The sequence below is a fragment of the Apus apus genome, chromosome 1 (genome assembly GCF_020740795.1).
Source record: "Apus apus isolate bApuApu2 chromosome 1, bApuApu2.pri.cur, whole genome shotgun sequence".
Lineage (NCBI taxonomy): Eukaryota > Metazoa > Chordata > Aves > Apodiformes > Apodidae > Apus > Apus apus.
Genome location: NC_067282.1, coordinates 175829961 through 175846470, shown reverse-complemented (window position 1 = coordinate 175846470; position 16510 = coordinate 175829961). Strand labels below are relative to the sequence as shown.

At 40.5% G+C, this 16510-nt stretch overlaps 1 protein-coding gene across 1 annotated transcript in view; it reads left to right on the top strand.

Moving 5' to 3' along the window:
* PDZRN4 (PDZ domain containing ring finger 4) overlaps positions 1–15072 on the top strand; it is a 244046-nt gene extending 228974 nt beyond the window's left edge. Inside the window, exons 8-10 of the mRNA XM_051608902.1 lie at positions 2635–2736; positions 6048–6164; positions 12933–15072. Coding sequence (XP_051464862.1) covers positions 2635–2736; positions 6048–6164; positions 12933–14459 — 1746 coding nt within the window. The 3' untranslated portion in view covers positions 14460–15072. The remainder of the gene's footprint in view (positions 1–2634; positions 2737–6047; positions 6165–12932) is intronic.
* The last annotated feature ends 1438 nt before the right edge of the window (positions 15073–16510 follow it).

Sequence of the window (16510 nt, the reverse complement as noted above, 5' to 3'; positions counted from 1 at the left end):
CAAGGTCAGGCTTGATGGGGCTCTGAGCAATCTGTTGTAGTGTGAGATGTCCCTGCTTATTGTAGGGGGGTTGGACTAGGTGACCTTTAGAGGTCCCTTCCAACCCAAGACATTCTATGATTCTATGATTTTCTGCCCCATTCCTTGCTGTCTAAAATTTCTGGAAGGAGTGGAGAGTAAACAGCAGTTCAGGCAAATGTTGTTCAGTTCCTAATGAAATTCATTTCAATTGTGAGGAAAGACTCTGGGGGTGAGAAAAAAGCATAGGTAATTCTGCTGTCCTTTTGTAGGCTGGAGCATGACTTTTATGTCAGTGCTGATATATAGCTATGAGTTTGATCATTAATGTTAACACCCAGAGAGTTATGTGGGGTTTACTTTCATATCTGAAAACACATTGACCCTCTATCTACTCTTATTGATGAGATAACTCAGATAAATAAAAGGTGACAGTGCCATTACTGGGGGATTACTCTGAGGCTGGGAGAGAAATGGATCCTTGAGCATGGGGGCACTTTCTGTGGGTGGCAGATGGCATTGGTTAAGGCTGGGAGGGATGCTCTATTTTTTGTATTTCTCACAAAATTACGGCTGATTGCCTCACTTTTTTGAGGCTGAAACTCTCCCGTTCTCGTTCTCACAAACCTCACACGTTTCCAGTCACATTCACAGTCTCCTTATACATCTGAGAACAGCCTGGGTATTTTAGATGAAATGTTAGAAAGTCAAGGGGAAAGTTTTATAGGGACAATCCCAGTGAGACTTAACTATTTCTATTTTTAGCTATGAACCTTCAGACCAACAAGTGCTGTCCATGGGGCTGAGATTCCATGTGGCAGGCTGAAGTCATTCTTGTCTCTCATGATGCAGCTGGTGTGGGGTGGGCACCCCCAGGCTGTGTGGGGCCAGCAGGACCAGTGCTTCCAGAGTCAGCGAGGACTTGCTCGGCTGATAAGAATCGCTGGAGCAGCCACCATGGCTGGGCATGTTCTGTGCAAGCTGGAGATACCTCAGAGGAGGGCCACAAAGATGACAGAGGGCTGGAGCACCTCTCCTATAAAGACAGGCTGAGGGAGTTGAGGTTGTTTAGCCTGTAGAAGAAAAAACTCCGGGGAGACCTTATAGCAGTCTTCCAGTACCTGAAGGGGGCTAACAGGAAAGCTGGGGAGAGACTTTTTAGAAGGATGTGTAGCTATACAACAGGGTGTAATGGTTTCACATTGGAAGAGGGAAGATTTAGGTTAGATATTAGGAAGAAATTCTTTATTGTAAGGGTAGTAAGGCACTGGTGCAGGTTGCCCAGGGAAGTTGTGGAAGCTCCATTCCTGGAAGTGTTCAAGGCCAAGTTGAATGGGGCTTTGAGCAGCCTTCTCTAGTGGGAAACATCCCTGCCCATAGCAGAGGGTTTGGAACTAGATGGTCTTTAAGGTCCCTTCCAACTCAAACCATTTTGTGATTCTGTGATCTGCTCCTGCACCTCTGTGGTTGCATATCCCCTTCTTTGGGTTAGGGCAACTCTACACTGACAACTGGCTTTCTCTTCTCCAGCAGACCACAGCCCCCTTCATGTAAGCTTTGAGGGGTCTTAGAGACATTTTACTCACTGCTGGTGAGATAATCAGGTTACACTGGGGTTTTCTTTGATCTGAATTAAAGCTTCTTTTTAAGCCAAGGCTTTTCAGGCCAAACATAGGTGCAGAAATGCAACTTTCTCTATACATTTTGACCAAGACATTCCTGCTACTTTGAAATCAATCCCATTACAAGATTTTTTTTCCCCCAGATATTCAGATCATTCTGTCTTCCAGTTTTGTTCTCACCCATTTTCAAGTAGATCAAGGGCTGCTTTTTTTTTGTTGCCACAATGAGAATAATCCACTTCTTGTGCTGTGAATTAGAAAAAAAACACACATGGAAAATAAGATTTCTATTTTATTCCCTCAATAAAGGGTTCTGGACAATTAAAAGTGTGCTTGTTACCATGTAGTCATAGACAAGGCTGTTTTAATGAGGTGACGGAATAAGGGAAAGTTAGCAGGAAAAGCACACTCTCATTGGAGAACCACTTTTATTTTGATTATCCTCTTGTAAAGGGGATACATATGTTTTGTGTGGTTCTGGATACTAAGCTGTCCACACAAATATAAAATGATTAAATGGTGCAGCAATAAGCGATGGCCTGTGAGTATTGCCTGGTGAGAGATAATACCGTAGCGCTCTAATTGGCTCTCTACCAGCATAGTGTGACTGATTTCAGCTGTAGCATTACCAGTCTCGCTTCCACCAGCACTATTATCTCAGAGTGACACTTCCATTACTCTGAACGGAGAAAGATGAACGTCACCTGTCAGGGGCTGGTTAATTGTGTTGCTAGATGTATGTTACCAGGGCGCAGGTTGGACATTTATGAACATAACTGCTTCCTCTGATGTCCGCCATCCTTCAACGATCGATACAGCTCTTACAGTAAGCGCATAATTGAGTGAAGGCACTTACCACTGAGGGGCTGAAGATGAGCCCGTTGTGCGAGTTTCATCGTCCATACATTCAGCACAAATGAGCAGATATCTGCCCTGTATTGTGTGTTGCTTTGTGGAAATAGAAACTAATGTGCCAGTTTAATTTGTTTTCTAGATAAATGGCCAAGATGTCCAGAATCGGGAAGAGGCAGTGGCGTTACTCTCCAGCGAAGAATGCAAGAAAATTGTGTTGCTGGTTGCAAGACCAGAGATGCAGGTTAGACTAAATAGGTGCACTGAGCCAGAGCCCAGGTTATGCTGTACGTTCACTGCCACTGGAAGCAGTGAACTGCAGAGAAATAGGAATGCCAAAGTTCCTGGCAAAAGGAAGAAACAGATAATTGCAAAGCTTTGCCCCTGTTTAGCCAACAAATAAAATAACATTATATAGAAAAATAACATAACAAGGGCTTGTTTTCCCCAAAACTAAGCCATTAACTTCCAGCATGTAAAGTAGGCAGGTGTGCAAATAAAGCTGACAACACTAATATTATATTAGTGTAATATGAAGCAGAACTTGAAAACTATGTATCATTGTTAGATGATTCCTGTTTGTTCTGGGGATACATTTCCTGTACTTACCTCAGTCATTTACATGAACTTACACAAAGCTGTAGCTGGTCGCTGGTGATGGCTCTGTTAATTTTTGTACCAGATGTGGAACTTTCACTGCAATACAATTCAGCAAACCTGGATCTGTTTTTGAAGCACCCTGGTCACAAAAACCTGCTTGTGCTTTACAGATTGTATCTTGCAAGGTGTATTTTCAAAAACGTGTAGAAATATTCCTATAGTTTTAAAACTAAAATTATGCTCATGCCAAGAATCTTGCCATGCCAAGAATTTTTTATATCATGAGAGAGGGCAGATGTTAGTTTTATGATCAGACTGAAGGAGAGGTAGAGTGGAAGAAGAGTACTGCTTGTACTTCCCTTTATATTCTGTTTATAGGCCATTGCAAAGCAAAAAGACATTATATTGTCCCTGTTCTCTCCATCTGCCAACAATTCAGAGTTGGTTATGTTACTGTTTGTCTCTCATGCTATTGATCTGATATTCTCAGTCTTGCTAGCGTGTACTCTGTATAAATTAAATTGAGTAAGTGTAATTCAGCACCACTTGGACTCTCTACTTGAGTACAGTAGTTATAAAAGATTCACAATTTCAGTATTCATTTCCTTTATGTTTTTCTGGAATCGCCCCCACTGGAAGTTGCAGAAGTTTTGAAAGAGTTGTTTCAATATTATTCCTACTGTTTTTCACTAAGACTTGGGTTTTCAATAGGAAACAGAAACTTACCTGTTTATAAAATACATGTCCAGGGAAAGATCATCCTCTGTATTTATTTAGACTGGTCAACAAGAAAAAGTTTTATCAATATGAGATAAGGAATTACTTAGCTGCACCCAAATAGCTTCCTGTATGGATGCTTCTTTCAAATTATAATAGTCTGCTTTGTTTTTTGGCTTTAGTGTTGGGTTTGTTTGTTTAATTTATGTATTTTAAGAACATATGCATACAGAACTGAAGAAAAAAAATGTGGGATGTCAGAAATCAAGTTGGTCACAAGTTGGGTTGCTTTGACTGTAGTGAAAGATAGGAGGTTTGAATAGGCTTTTATTTCTAGATAGAAAATGGTCGTGGCAGTACTGCTGTCTTGAAGGGTGACTGCTGAGCACATTCATTCAGTAACAGGGAAGAAAACCATTTCTGATGATTTATGTGCCCAGTGAATGCCAATGACTAATTAAGCTTTGAAACAGAGCACTGCCTGTTCAGTGTGTAAACATGTGGCACAGGCACATGCATTCACATGCGTGTATGTGCACACAGTGTATGTAGTGCACAAGTATACTAAGCCATGTATTATTTTAAATCTGAAAGCTATAACACCACACTACTAGCATTCTCATTAGTTAGGTAATAGGTCTGCCACAATCAAAGCAGCAGATTTACTCAAGTGAGATTCATCTTTCATCCTCCAGATTTGTTAATCTGCAGTTTCCTCAAATGAGGGAAAATCAACTGCATCCTTTACAGTAGAGGACGGCTGTGTTCATGTTTGTCTTGGGGAAAAAAGCAAACAAGACAAGTAAACAATACTAGTGGCCAGCACCAGATGTTTCAGAGAATGGTTTGAAAGACCCATTAAGGACAAACAAAAATTACATGTCCTGAAGAAAAAAAGCCTCCTACGCATCCCAAGCTGTTAGAGGCTGGCTTTGCCAAAGAAAATGGTGAAAGGCTTATGTTCTTCATAAAAGGAATGAGTTCATTGTCATGGATAAAAACACATCAGAGTTTGTGAAGGGAACAGTTGTTTCCTGCCAGTAATCAGTTAGAAGTACCACACAGCATCAATCACTCCTTGTGTAGCTTGAGCTACTACATGCTGGTCTGGTGTAACTTTTCTGACTGGCATCAGTGGCCAGAGCTCTCCTGGCTTTGAGACAGTGGTACTTCTTCTGCTGTAGTTGTTAGCTTGTGTTAATTTGCTCATGTCTCAGGACATGAATAGTTGGTACTCTTGTAACTGTCTAATGCTGAGACTTCTATCTCATAGTATCTTTTTGTCAACTTCCTCTGATTCCTTCACCAGTGGCAGAACAAAAATGCTTTCTTCTGCTACTATCCCATTGTTATAACCAGGAGTGCCACTGACCAATATTTTTCTTTTCAAATTCCTTGCCATCTGGCAAGGGATTACAAATACAAATGGATGTGTGCCACATGCACACCTGTGTGCAATGAACAAAATTGCAGGAAGAGCGTTTTAGGCCAAGGGTGCCTGTTTGATCAGTTTAGGAGGACATGAAGGTTGTAAAGTGGGTGCAGAGAAAGGATATACCCACTTGACAGAAAACACAGCATCTGCTCCTGTCCTTTTGCAATCCTATCTTCACCAAATGTCAAAGTATTATTTTACACTTGAGGGAAAAAAACAAACAAACGACTAAGCCTTGCTTCCAGGCACATCGCGAGAACAAAAATAACCTCCCTGCAAATCACCACGTCTTTCTGTCACCTTTCTCTCTTTGTTTGTTTACCCGCAAGATCAATGGGAAAACAGTGACAGAAAGGCAACGTAAGGTTTCTATTGAGGTGGCAGCAGCAGAGCACAGCACTGAGATGGAGCCTGTTAGGGGAAAGAGCCTGGTTGCCTCCTGGCCCTATTAGTAATGCTCCTCCAGCATGGTGGCTCTCGGCAGTAATGAACATGACAGCTTCAGGACTGTGTGCAGCGCCTTTCATACCTTTTGAAAGAAAATAGTGTCTGTGCTGTGCAGTCCCCTTCATTATGAGAGAAAATCAGTCATACTGTTTCAAGAAAGGATAAAAAACATGAGAGTCCCACTTTTTTTATCCTTCTTTTTTCTTCTTATTTTAAGACACAAACTCCTACCACCTGGCTTTCTGAAGAGAATCGTTAGGATAAAAAGAACTAGTCAAGCATTGTTATGTGGGTTTACCCTGTTTTAGCATGTGTCCCTGCTAATGTAATGTAATGTACTAATGTATTCTTTGCAGCTGGAAGAAGGGTGGCTGGATGATGAAAGGAATGAATTCTTAGAGGAGTTAAACCTGGAAATGTTGGAAGAGCAACATAATGAAGCCATGCAGTACACAGCCAACGAGGTGGAGCAGGTAAGACTGCTACTAAGCATATCATTTGAAATTTTGCTAGGAATACTTTTTTGAAATAGGGAATGAAATGGTATGCTGTAAAATGGAGTGAAAGGCTTCGATAGTGTTCTGTCTCTAAAATGCTGTGAACTCTGGTGTGTTGTAGGTAAGGGAAAGGAGAACAGCAGATGCTGAGGCCCAGTATCACAATCAAACAAACAATTCAGGAAGCTGTGATAAGCGCAGATTTTTAATTTTCTCTGAGCTCTTAGAATAATATTGCTTTCCTTCTATAATTCTGAAGTGTTTGGGGGTTTTATATTATTTTTGGGTTTTTACATATATTTTATGTATTTTTTATAATTAATTCTATCAACGTGGTACCTAGAGCTCGAAGTTGAGATAGATGTCCCTGTTGTTGTATACGTGAGGTATGAGCCAACCCTTGCACCAGAGAGCTTGCAAAACAAGATGGAAGAGGTGTTTAAAATAAACAACAGGTGTTTTGGTAATACGAGTGTATTTTTCTTACACCGACAGCTCACAGCTCAGCATTTGTTTTGTTAATGGAGACAAATAAGCCTATTGTTCGCATAATCTCAGCTTGCTGCTATCCTGACTTTTACCTGCCCATATGTGCTGTAAGCAATGTGACTGTGGCAAAGATGCATGCACACCCCCAGCCATACCATTTCATCAAGGGAAGAGTTGTGGAAGGCATGCGTGACCTTATCCACACCTGAATCCGATGGTCTATCAGCATGCACACCTGTGAGGGGCCAAGGAAATAAAATCCAACTTCATCTCTAGGCTTCTGTATATGGGCAGCTGGGGAGAAACTGTTTTTCTACCCACAGAAATTTGTGATTTACAAGTTTTTCACCCATCTGAATTAGTTGAAAGCAGAGCCTGAGGCATTTTTCTTGGAGGTGAAGAGTGAGAGAAAGACTGTGAGAGCCTTCCTTCTCCTGGAAACCAGGGAGCTTCAAATACCTCACTGTCTGGTCTACACTGAGGGCCTGAATGAGCATCTGGGCTCTTGCCTCCTTACCTTCCCCCCTCCAGTCTTGATGCTGGGGTTTAGACTACTGTAGTTGATAGTTTCCATTAAAGCTATTCACTGTACATAAATTAAATATTCATTGGGATAGAAGCACTGACAGAATAATTAAGTCAATTATCTGGAATATGATAGATCAGATTACAAATCCTTAATCTTAGTAGCATTTAATTATTTACACAAAGTGGAATAACTCCAAGGTCAGAGGTGAAGGGAGCATTGCAACAGGATTTATAGTGGCCTTTTAGTTATGACCCTCTTTTCCAAGCAGTGGTCCAGGCCTTGGCTTCCCAGGTTAAATGTGCGAGTTGCTGCACAGCTTTGAGCTGATACTTGACATCTTGTTTATATTTTTAAACAAAAATTTTATCTTGGATGGCAAAAGATTTCCCTGTCAGAGAGAACACTTGTTCTTTGCAAAGCAACTTCCTTGGCACAGTGATCTTTTAAAACACACACACACTTCTGGAGGAAGCTCTTGAGCAGGTCTATTTACAAACCCCTACTAGCCCCTCACATGGTATGTTAGGTCCTCTTAAATCAATTCATAGGTGTGACCTTCCACTCCCAAGTTCTTGTCAAGCATTAGCTTTTTCAGTGAATTTGGGTTGTGGATTGTTAAAACAGTGATATTCTCCAGAATGGTTTCACTAAGATTATTTATTCCCCATTGGGATTTTATACTAGGGATTTTTTTTTCCCCCTATTGAGACTTCATATTACTATATTATATAGAAGAGAGCTGCACTTGAAAGAAATATGGTCACTTGCATTCTGTTGGTATTTGACATTGGGTTGCTTGAAGTAATTCTAGGACAGTTAGACATTTCTTTGCCCTTTTGATGAGTAATTGAATCAACCAAATGCATCTTGGTGTGTAATGGGGCATCAGTAATTTGTGACAGCTGCTGTCCCTCTAGACTCCTATGTAGTGACTCGGCAAGTCGGAAAACTGGTTCTTTACTCCTTGTTAGGCTGGGAGACCCAGCAGTTTCCTGAGGTGAATCACATAATCCACCAGAGCAATGAAACCACTCTCATTGCAGCTGCCTGTGGCCAAGCTGAGTATCCTCAAGCTTCCTGGTTGGCCATGGGGATTTTGCTCTATCGCCAGCCTTGATTTTTGTGAACCAAAACACAGTCCTCTGGCTTAATAATCATCTGTCATCATGAATCCTGTGAGCTGCAGGAACAAATAGACACTATAGCAGAATATCCTTTCAAATACAAGTCTGTTTTACAGAATGCCATTTTAACATTTAGTATGGACTGTCACAGAAAAATCTGTACACTTTGTAATAGAGGAATTAAGTAGGTAGTAGCATATTTTCTTTATGTTTTTGAGCTGCTGTATAGAATTTAATCAAGAATTGTTATCTTTTCTGTATAGAATAGTCCAATAAACCTTAAGAAAAGATGCAATTCTCCATTTTTTTTGTAGCTCATTGTATTCCTTCTCCTTTACAACATCGCAGTTCAGCAGAGGTAACTTTCTGAAGAATACCATACATTTGCCATGCAGAAATTCATATCAGTATCATTAAATATATTAAAACCTATTAAGAAGAGGAAGAATTGGATTAAAAAATTTAATTCAAGCTCATTCAGAGCTGAAATGCAGTAAAAATATCTGGGGAATGCTATCTTTTGAGAGAGATCTGTTCAAAAGAACAGTATTGTTTGCAGAAGAGCATTTTGCCTTTTAGGACACTGCTGAAATCAACCTCAATCTTCCTTCATGGCTGGATGGGGTACCTTGTGGTTCACCTGCTACTGGAGATCCCTCTCACTGTGGTCAGTCTCCCTTCTCACAGTCAGAGACTGAAAAGAGATCCCAGCAGCTACCTTTGTTAAAACCTTTGACTGAATCTCACTGCCTTCAGAGTTCAGTAGCAGCCTGGGTTTTGACTCCCAATGTACATCATAAGTTGTAAAATGAGAATAGAGCAGTGCCTGAATTCCTGCAAGATTAGCCATTTTATAGGCACAAATGTTTGCTGGAGCTGAAACGCAGAATCTTTTGAGGTTCATTTATTACTTGATTGTACGCACCACCAGGTTCGCCTTCTCATTATCTGAGTTCTCACTGCATAGATGAGACCTGAGGAGCCCTTTGGTATTTCAAACAGAAGTAATTGTAGAAGAGATTGACAATGTACTTTTGAAAACAAACACTTTGTTTGGAATAGATAATAGATAACACTGACAAAAGCAATGCACTGACAGTTGGAGAGTCTCTCTTGTTTTTCAGAAGGGACTTAACCTGGAATTAGGCTTGCTGCCTTTCAAAATTAAATAATCTCATGTTGTAAAAGCTTGCTCAGCCTGCACATGTTTAAGAGCTCTGGCCAGCATGACAAGTCCAAGACAGAAGTGCCAGGGAGTACCTGAATCACAGTGGATTTTTTTAAAAAGATATCTCAAAACCATGCAGTACAATAAATATCTGTATTACTTTCCATTTTCTTAATTGAACTAGCTGCAAGTATCCACATACTGGAGAAAGATTTAATGTTATGTGGATGTCTGCTTTAGATTGAGAAGAATCTGATTGTACAGGGACTTGTTTCTTCCTGACGGGCAGGGGAACCCAAGTTACCTCACATTCAGGAGACTGTACTACAGACATATTTGATCAAATCAATCCCACCCATCTGATTTCTGTTAGACTGGAAAGAGAGGGTTTGCTTGCTTTACGTCTTGTGTGTGTGTGTTCATGTGGGAATTATAGATAGTGTAACTTGAGTAGATGGCAGCTTATGACATTCAGTCAGCCTAAATCAAGTGCAAGTTGGAGGAGCAAAGTTTGAATTGTTGATAAAAGTGGTATGGAAAACAAGAGCCACTAGAAGTGTTGATTGCGTGGCTTGACCTGTAAAGTCTGTTTCAACACCTATACCAATAGATAAATGAAGGGATTTTTTCAGAAGTGCTCAAATAGATGCTTTGGTGGTGTGACACCAAGCTGCAGACATCAGAAGAAGCATCATAGACCTCAGCTCCTGTAAGCTGAATAACTATGCTAACACAGTATGGATAAGCCACTCTGTCATATGGATGCAGGTTGTGATAAGTCACTCACTCTCAGAGTCAGACAGCAGATCTTGTCCCTTTGTATTGCAGTGGCAAGGGTGCAGTATAGGTGACCCAGACTGCTGTCTTTACAAAGTAAGGCTGAGGGAGCTGAGTCTCTTCAGCTTGGAGGAGACTGATGGGTGACCTCATCAACGTTTATAAATACGTAAAGGTCGTGAGTGTCAGGAGGACAGAGCCAGTGATAGGACAAGGGGCAATGGGTGCAAACTGAAGCATAGGAATTTCCACAAAAACATCAGGAAAAACTTCCTTACTGTGAGAGTGACAGAACATTGGAACAGGCTGCCCAGGGAGGTTGTGGAGTCTCCTTCGCTGGAGACATTCAAAACACACCTGGACATGTTCCTGTGTGATGTGCTCTAGGTGACCCTACTCTGGCAGGGGGATTGGACTGAATGAACTTTCAAGGTCCCTTCCAACCCCTAAGATTCTGTGATTCTGTGACTGGAGTGACTTCTCTGTGGATGGGTTTGGAGGAGGTCAATACAAGATGGAGTAGCTCCAGAGCAGATGAGAGAAGGGACCAGAATAACTTATGTGGCAGCACTCACCTAAAGGAGGTAAACTAGAAAAATATGAAATTAATTAAACCTAAATCTCCAGCATTCGTGGTGAAGCCCGGCCATTTGACTGGTTGAGGTGCTCTTCTTTCTGGTTACTCTTGGTTTTCATGAAGATTTCTCTAGACATTGTTGGAGTTTTTTGTGTAAAATACAACATTTTGAAACTAAATTGTTTTTTAAGTGGATAAGTAGAAAGATCTGTGAAGATCTTAGATGGGAAAAATACATACCATTAAATTTTTTTAACTTGCAGAATTTTCATAAAAGTCTGCCTTTGTCCCTTGCAGTTTCAAAATCTAGTTTCTAGAAAATTCTTACCTTACAACATCAAGAAATATTGATGATCCCTTGAGTAACACAGAATAATACATTCTTTCCCATGACATTTACGTTCAAGAGCAGAGTTTCTCCCAACTTGAGGAGACTGAGAGATACTAATTGGCAAATATTGTTGGTGTGGCTGCCAAAGCTCCATGAGAGTTATACATATATTGTGCTTTTTGTTATCAGCTGCATGTTGTATGTAGAAAAGGATGAGCTAAAATGTATGCTACGATTTTAAGTTAAGTTTCTCTTTGCAGATCTTGTCTGACAGCAAATTGCTAAAACATCTTTTAAGAAATTTTTACCTGGTCTATCACTGATGCCAAATTATCCTTGCGTTGTGTTTCTTTCAATATTTATTTTCCACTATTTAATTGCATTTTGAAGTGGAGGTGATTTTTTTTTTCTGAGACTAGGCCATTATTTTTTTCCTTACAATTGAAGAAAGGAAACCACTTGAAGGGTTTGTGGTCATGAGATGCACATGAAGACAGGAGAAATGAAGAGACAGGAGAGACATTTTCATCCTCTTTTACTGTCTGTCAAAGTAGAGAAAAAGGGAATTATGACAGCAGCCTCTTTGAGTTTGTTGCCTTTCAGTGGCTGCAGTGTACCTATTTTCTCCCTTGATTATTGCTACCATTATACATAATTATGCAATTATACCTCCTAAAAGAGAAACAGTGTTTGGTTGGTACTATGTACACTTAGTTTTGTGGCAAGCAGGCCATATAAATTGCACTCAGAATGATTGCTCTGAAAGGGGAGTAGGGGGAAATTCTTTGCTTATCCAGTTTGAAAAATAAAAAGCATCTCTGTTTTCAGAGTGGTATTGTCTCACATTCTTTGAGAATATAAATAGGTTGAGAATATAAATAGTTAGACACACTGAGTAGAGTGTGAATTAAAAAACAACAGCCTAAAAGCTTGACATTAAGCCCATGGCAAACATTCAGTGTTGTTCTACCCTTAGTGGTAAAAGGCAGTTTTCATTTCTAAGGAACGTAAACTCCAACTGGGGAACAAAAATGGTCTCCAGGGATACTGTGCAGAGAGGTGTACTTAAGCAAAGTCGTACAATTCAAAATGAACAATCTTTTGGAAAAAGACTACAAGAAGTGTGAGAGAAGGCTGTGGAGGGTAAAGTAGAACAGGCTGGTCTTCTGCAAGCTTGAACCCTCCATAGATCAAACAAGGAGTTCACTGGTTTAAAAAACAAAACAAACAAACAAAAAAAACCAAAACAAACAAACAAAAAAAAAACCAAGGATGAAAGTCATCTTTTTGCACCCTCTTAGGTTGTACTAGTCATTGTTTGATTGGCTACTTTCTCTGTTTTTTAAAATTATACCAGTACTGAAGCTTTTTTCCAAGTTTGACTGGATTTCAGCTCCACCGGTCTCTGGCCATAATCCAGAATAAAAAACAGTGCACCATCTGGTGATCATTATCTTTAAGCACTGCAAAGAGATGGCATAGCTAGAGAGGGAAATATTTCCTTCTGGACTTTAGAAAATATGTCACTAGTGCTGTAATTCATCTACCTCACTCAGTATGGCCACCACAGCGTGACTCTCAGAAATGTTTAAAAGCTATGAGCAGTAGGACTGCTGTTCTGCTGTTTAGTGATCTGTTTTAACTCAGCTTAAATGAGATCCCAGCTGTTTAAGCAAAACAGAGCTGGAAAATATTCTCGTGTGGTGTGGTCTGCATTTGGTAATCATTTTGGTTTGCTCATTTTTTTAGCCAAAGAAACATGAAGAGGAGGATGGCACTACAGACACTGCAACCTCATCATCCAACAATCATGAGAAGGACAGTGGGGTGGGACCTACAGATGAAAGTCTGCGTAACGACGAGAGCTCGGAGCAAGAAAACGCACCTGAAGAGCAGAACAACGCAACCCTGCAGAGCAAACGGGAGCTGGGCCACAGCCAAGATACCTTAGGAAGCGCTGAGCTCCAGTGCAATGAAAGCTTTGTGTCTGGGGAATACATTGAATCTGATTTCGTGGGAAACCCAGAGGAGGAATGTGAAAGATTTCGGCAGCTATTGGAACTGAAGTGCAAGATTCGAAACCACGGGGAGTACGACCTGTATTATTCGAGCAGCATGATAGAGTGCAACAGAAGAGAACAAGATGGAGTAGAGCATGAGCTGCAACTACTCAATGAGGAACTGAGGAATATTGAACTCGAATGTCAGAATATTATGCAAGCTCACCGGCTCCAAAAGGTGAGGGATCAATATGGAGACATATGGGCTTTACACGACGAAGGGTTCAGGAATTATAACACCAGCATAGATGTACAAAGAGGTAAACTGGATGACATCATGGAGCACCCTGAGAAATCTGACAAGGACAGCTCCAGCGCCTACAACACAGCTGAAAGTTGCAGGAGCACTCCACTGACAGTGGAGCGATCCCCTGATAACTCTCTCCAGAGGATGATCAGCATCACCAACAGGAAAAACCTGAGGAGCACAATCGTGTCTAATCAATCATCCTCAGGACAGAGCAACAGGGAGATAACCTCAACCAAATCCAAACCCACTGAGCAAAACAGTGCTGCCGAGGAAGCAGCGCTGGCATCAGAAAGCAGCAAGTTCACAGACCAGGAAAAGCAGAGCGGTGAGCACATTCCCTACCTGTCTCCATATCACAGCTCTTCTTACAGGTATGGGAATATACCTGCTCATGCGAAGCATTATCAAAGCTATATGCAGCTGATCCAGCAGAAGTCTGCTGTGGAGTATGCCCAAAGCCAGCTCAGCCTGGTGAGCATGTGCAAGGACACGCAGAAGGGTGCAGAGCCCAAGATGGAATGGAAAGTGAAAATAAGGAGTGACGGGACAAGGTACATCACAAAGAGACCAGTGAGAGACAGAATCCTGAAGGAACGTGCCTTAAAAATTAAAGAGGAGCGCAGCGGGATGACAACAGATGATGATACGATGAGTGAGATGAAGATGGGTCGCTACTGGAGCAAAGAAGAGCGGAAGCAGCATTTGGTGCGAGCCAAGGAGCAGAGGAGGCGGCGGGAGTTCATGATGAGGAGTAGGCTGGAGTGTCTTAAAGAAAGTCCTCAGAGTGGCAGCGAAGGGAAAAAGGAAATTAACATTATTGAACTGAGTCACAAAAAGATGATGAAAAAGAGAAACAAGAAAATCTTGGACAACTGGATGACAATCCAAGAACTAATGACACATGGTGCTAAATCTCCAGATGGCACAAGAGTGCACAATGCCTTTTTATCAGTTACTACTGTATGAACACAACTTATTCCAGAGAGTATACTACCAGTTTAGGTAGAGTACGATTGCCTCGTTCAATGTGGCATTTTTATATATTTTGTGACTGTTTATAGTTTGACCTTTTTTGTAAGCAAAATTACCTGGTAGTTTTTAATTTGGTTTTCATATAATGATACCTTCTTTATCTGGCAGTTTTTCTTTATCCTGAAATATATTCATATTATTCATTTGTAAAAAAAAAGAAAAAAAAAAGTAAAAAAAAAAAGTGGAGAAGCCAATTAATTTCTTAACCTAATACATATCCTGTAAGTTAAGATCTGGATTTATTTCTCTAGTTTTGTTTTTTCTACTTTAGTAACAATACAATACCAAAACAAAATGCTTTATACTGTATCCTTGGCTTAACAAGTTTTAAAGTTTTACATCTTAGAGTGCATCTGTTTATAAATCATATACCACATCTCATCGTATAGATAAGAATTACATTTTTCCAACAACACATTGTACAGTACATTTAATCTGTAAATTGCAATTGTATTTGTCTAAGTAAAGTGTAGGTGGGCAATTCTCCTGTGTTACGTAGTGGCATTGGTCATGTAGCTGGGCAGTATGTGATAATTGTGAAAATGAAAGAGGAATAAATTATTGCTTATCTTTAAGAAAAAAAATCTGAAGAGTTCTTTGATTTAAATTCAGTATTTTCCTTGAAAGGATGAGTCATTTCACCATACATGATTTTTATAGCATATATAGATTTCAGGAACATGGGACACAATTCCAAACACAAGTTTTTATTAATTAGGTTTTCATTTTGCGGACAACATAGGAACAAATGGGTCTTTCTGTCTTTTTCTTATCTGCAGTTATTAGTTGATTGAATGATTCATTGATATGTTACTGTGTTTTGTGCTGTCAGGTAACTACTGTGGATCCTTTCTCCAACTGGGCTTGCTATTTGTTCTACACATACAAAATGTAAATAGAGCACATGCCTAATGTTGAGCCAGATCCTGTGCAAGAAAAGCTAGCTGTGGCTGTAACTTGTATTTTTACAGAAGGTGAATTAAGGAAAAATAAAGAATGAAAGGCATCTAAATTAATTAGAGGTTTAAACTTATTTTTGAGGAGCATACAGGTTTTTTAGAAGAGCCCCAGTGAGAGCTGGCTGGGGCTTGGGAGCAAGAGCAACTTGCCATCTGGGTGCCCGGTGGAGTAGAGCATCGTCTCTCCTTGTCTCTCTCTGCAGCAGAAGTACTTTTGCTGCCATTGGGGCATCTTTAGGGCTACTACTGCTGGCAACCCACAGCAAGCTGCAATGACTTGTCCTGGGCAATCAGCAGGGCTGAAGACATTGCCTAGTGGATCCATTTTTGCTGTCCCAGCACATGGCTCACAGCAGTTCCTAAATGATTGAAGTGCTTTTGATAGCACCATTAGGTGCTGAAGTCACTTGGTATCAGGCTTTAAAGACATGCTTGAAGATGCAGAAAGGCACATTACAGTATATCCAAATTATCCAGATCTGGAAATCAGTTACTTTTTTTTTAACAACTTTTGGCACCAGTAGGCCTTGGCAGTGCTCTCTGCATCTCCAGGCATGTAAATACCATAAGAACACTGCTCTCCAAGAGCTTAGGAAAATTATGCTACTGACAGTTTACAGTTTGATAATCAGAAAATTCTCCTCACCAGACTCACGGAAACATCATGCTAAATCCTCTCTAAATATACAGTTATTTGTGTACAATGAATTCATGTATATTCATGTACACTGTTTGCCATTACATTAGAAAAAGAGTGGAATCCACGGCCAGACAGGATCAAGTGGTGAGTCAGTGATGATACACTACTGCTTCAAGGGACCATTACAAGATTGTCCCTCCAGCTGAGTGAGGGAATTGTCTTTGACACACTTGTCTCCTGGAACGGTACACCTTCTTGTTCTGGACAGTTCAAAGCACAGAGGTTTGGCTGTTTCTCTCATTGCATTCTTTTGACCACGTGTATTAACAGGTCTCATTCCTAATCAGAGTTCAGCTGTCATGAGCTCCAGATAATGGCTACTCTTA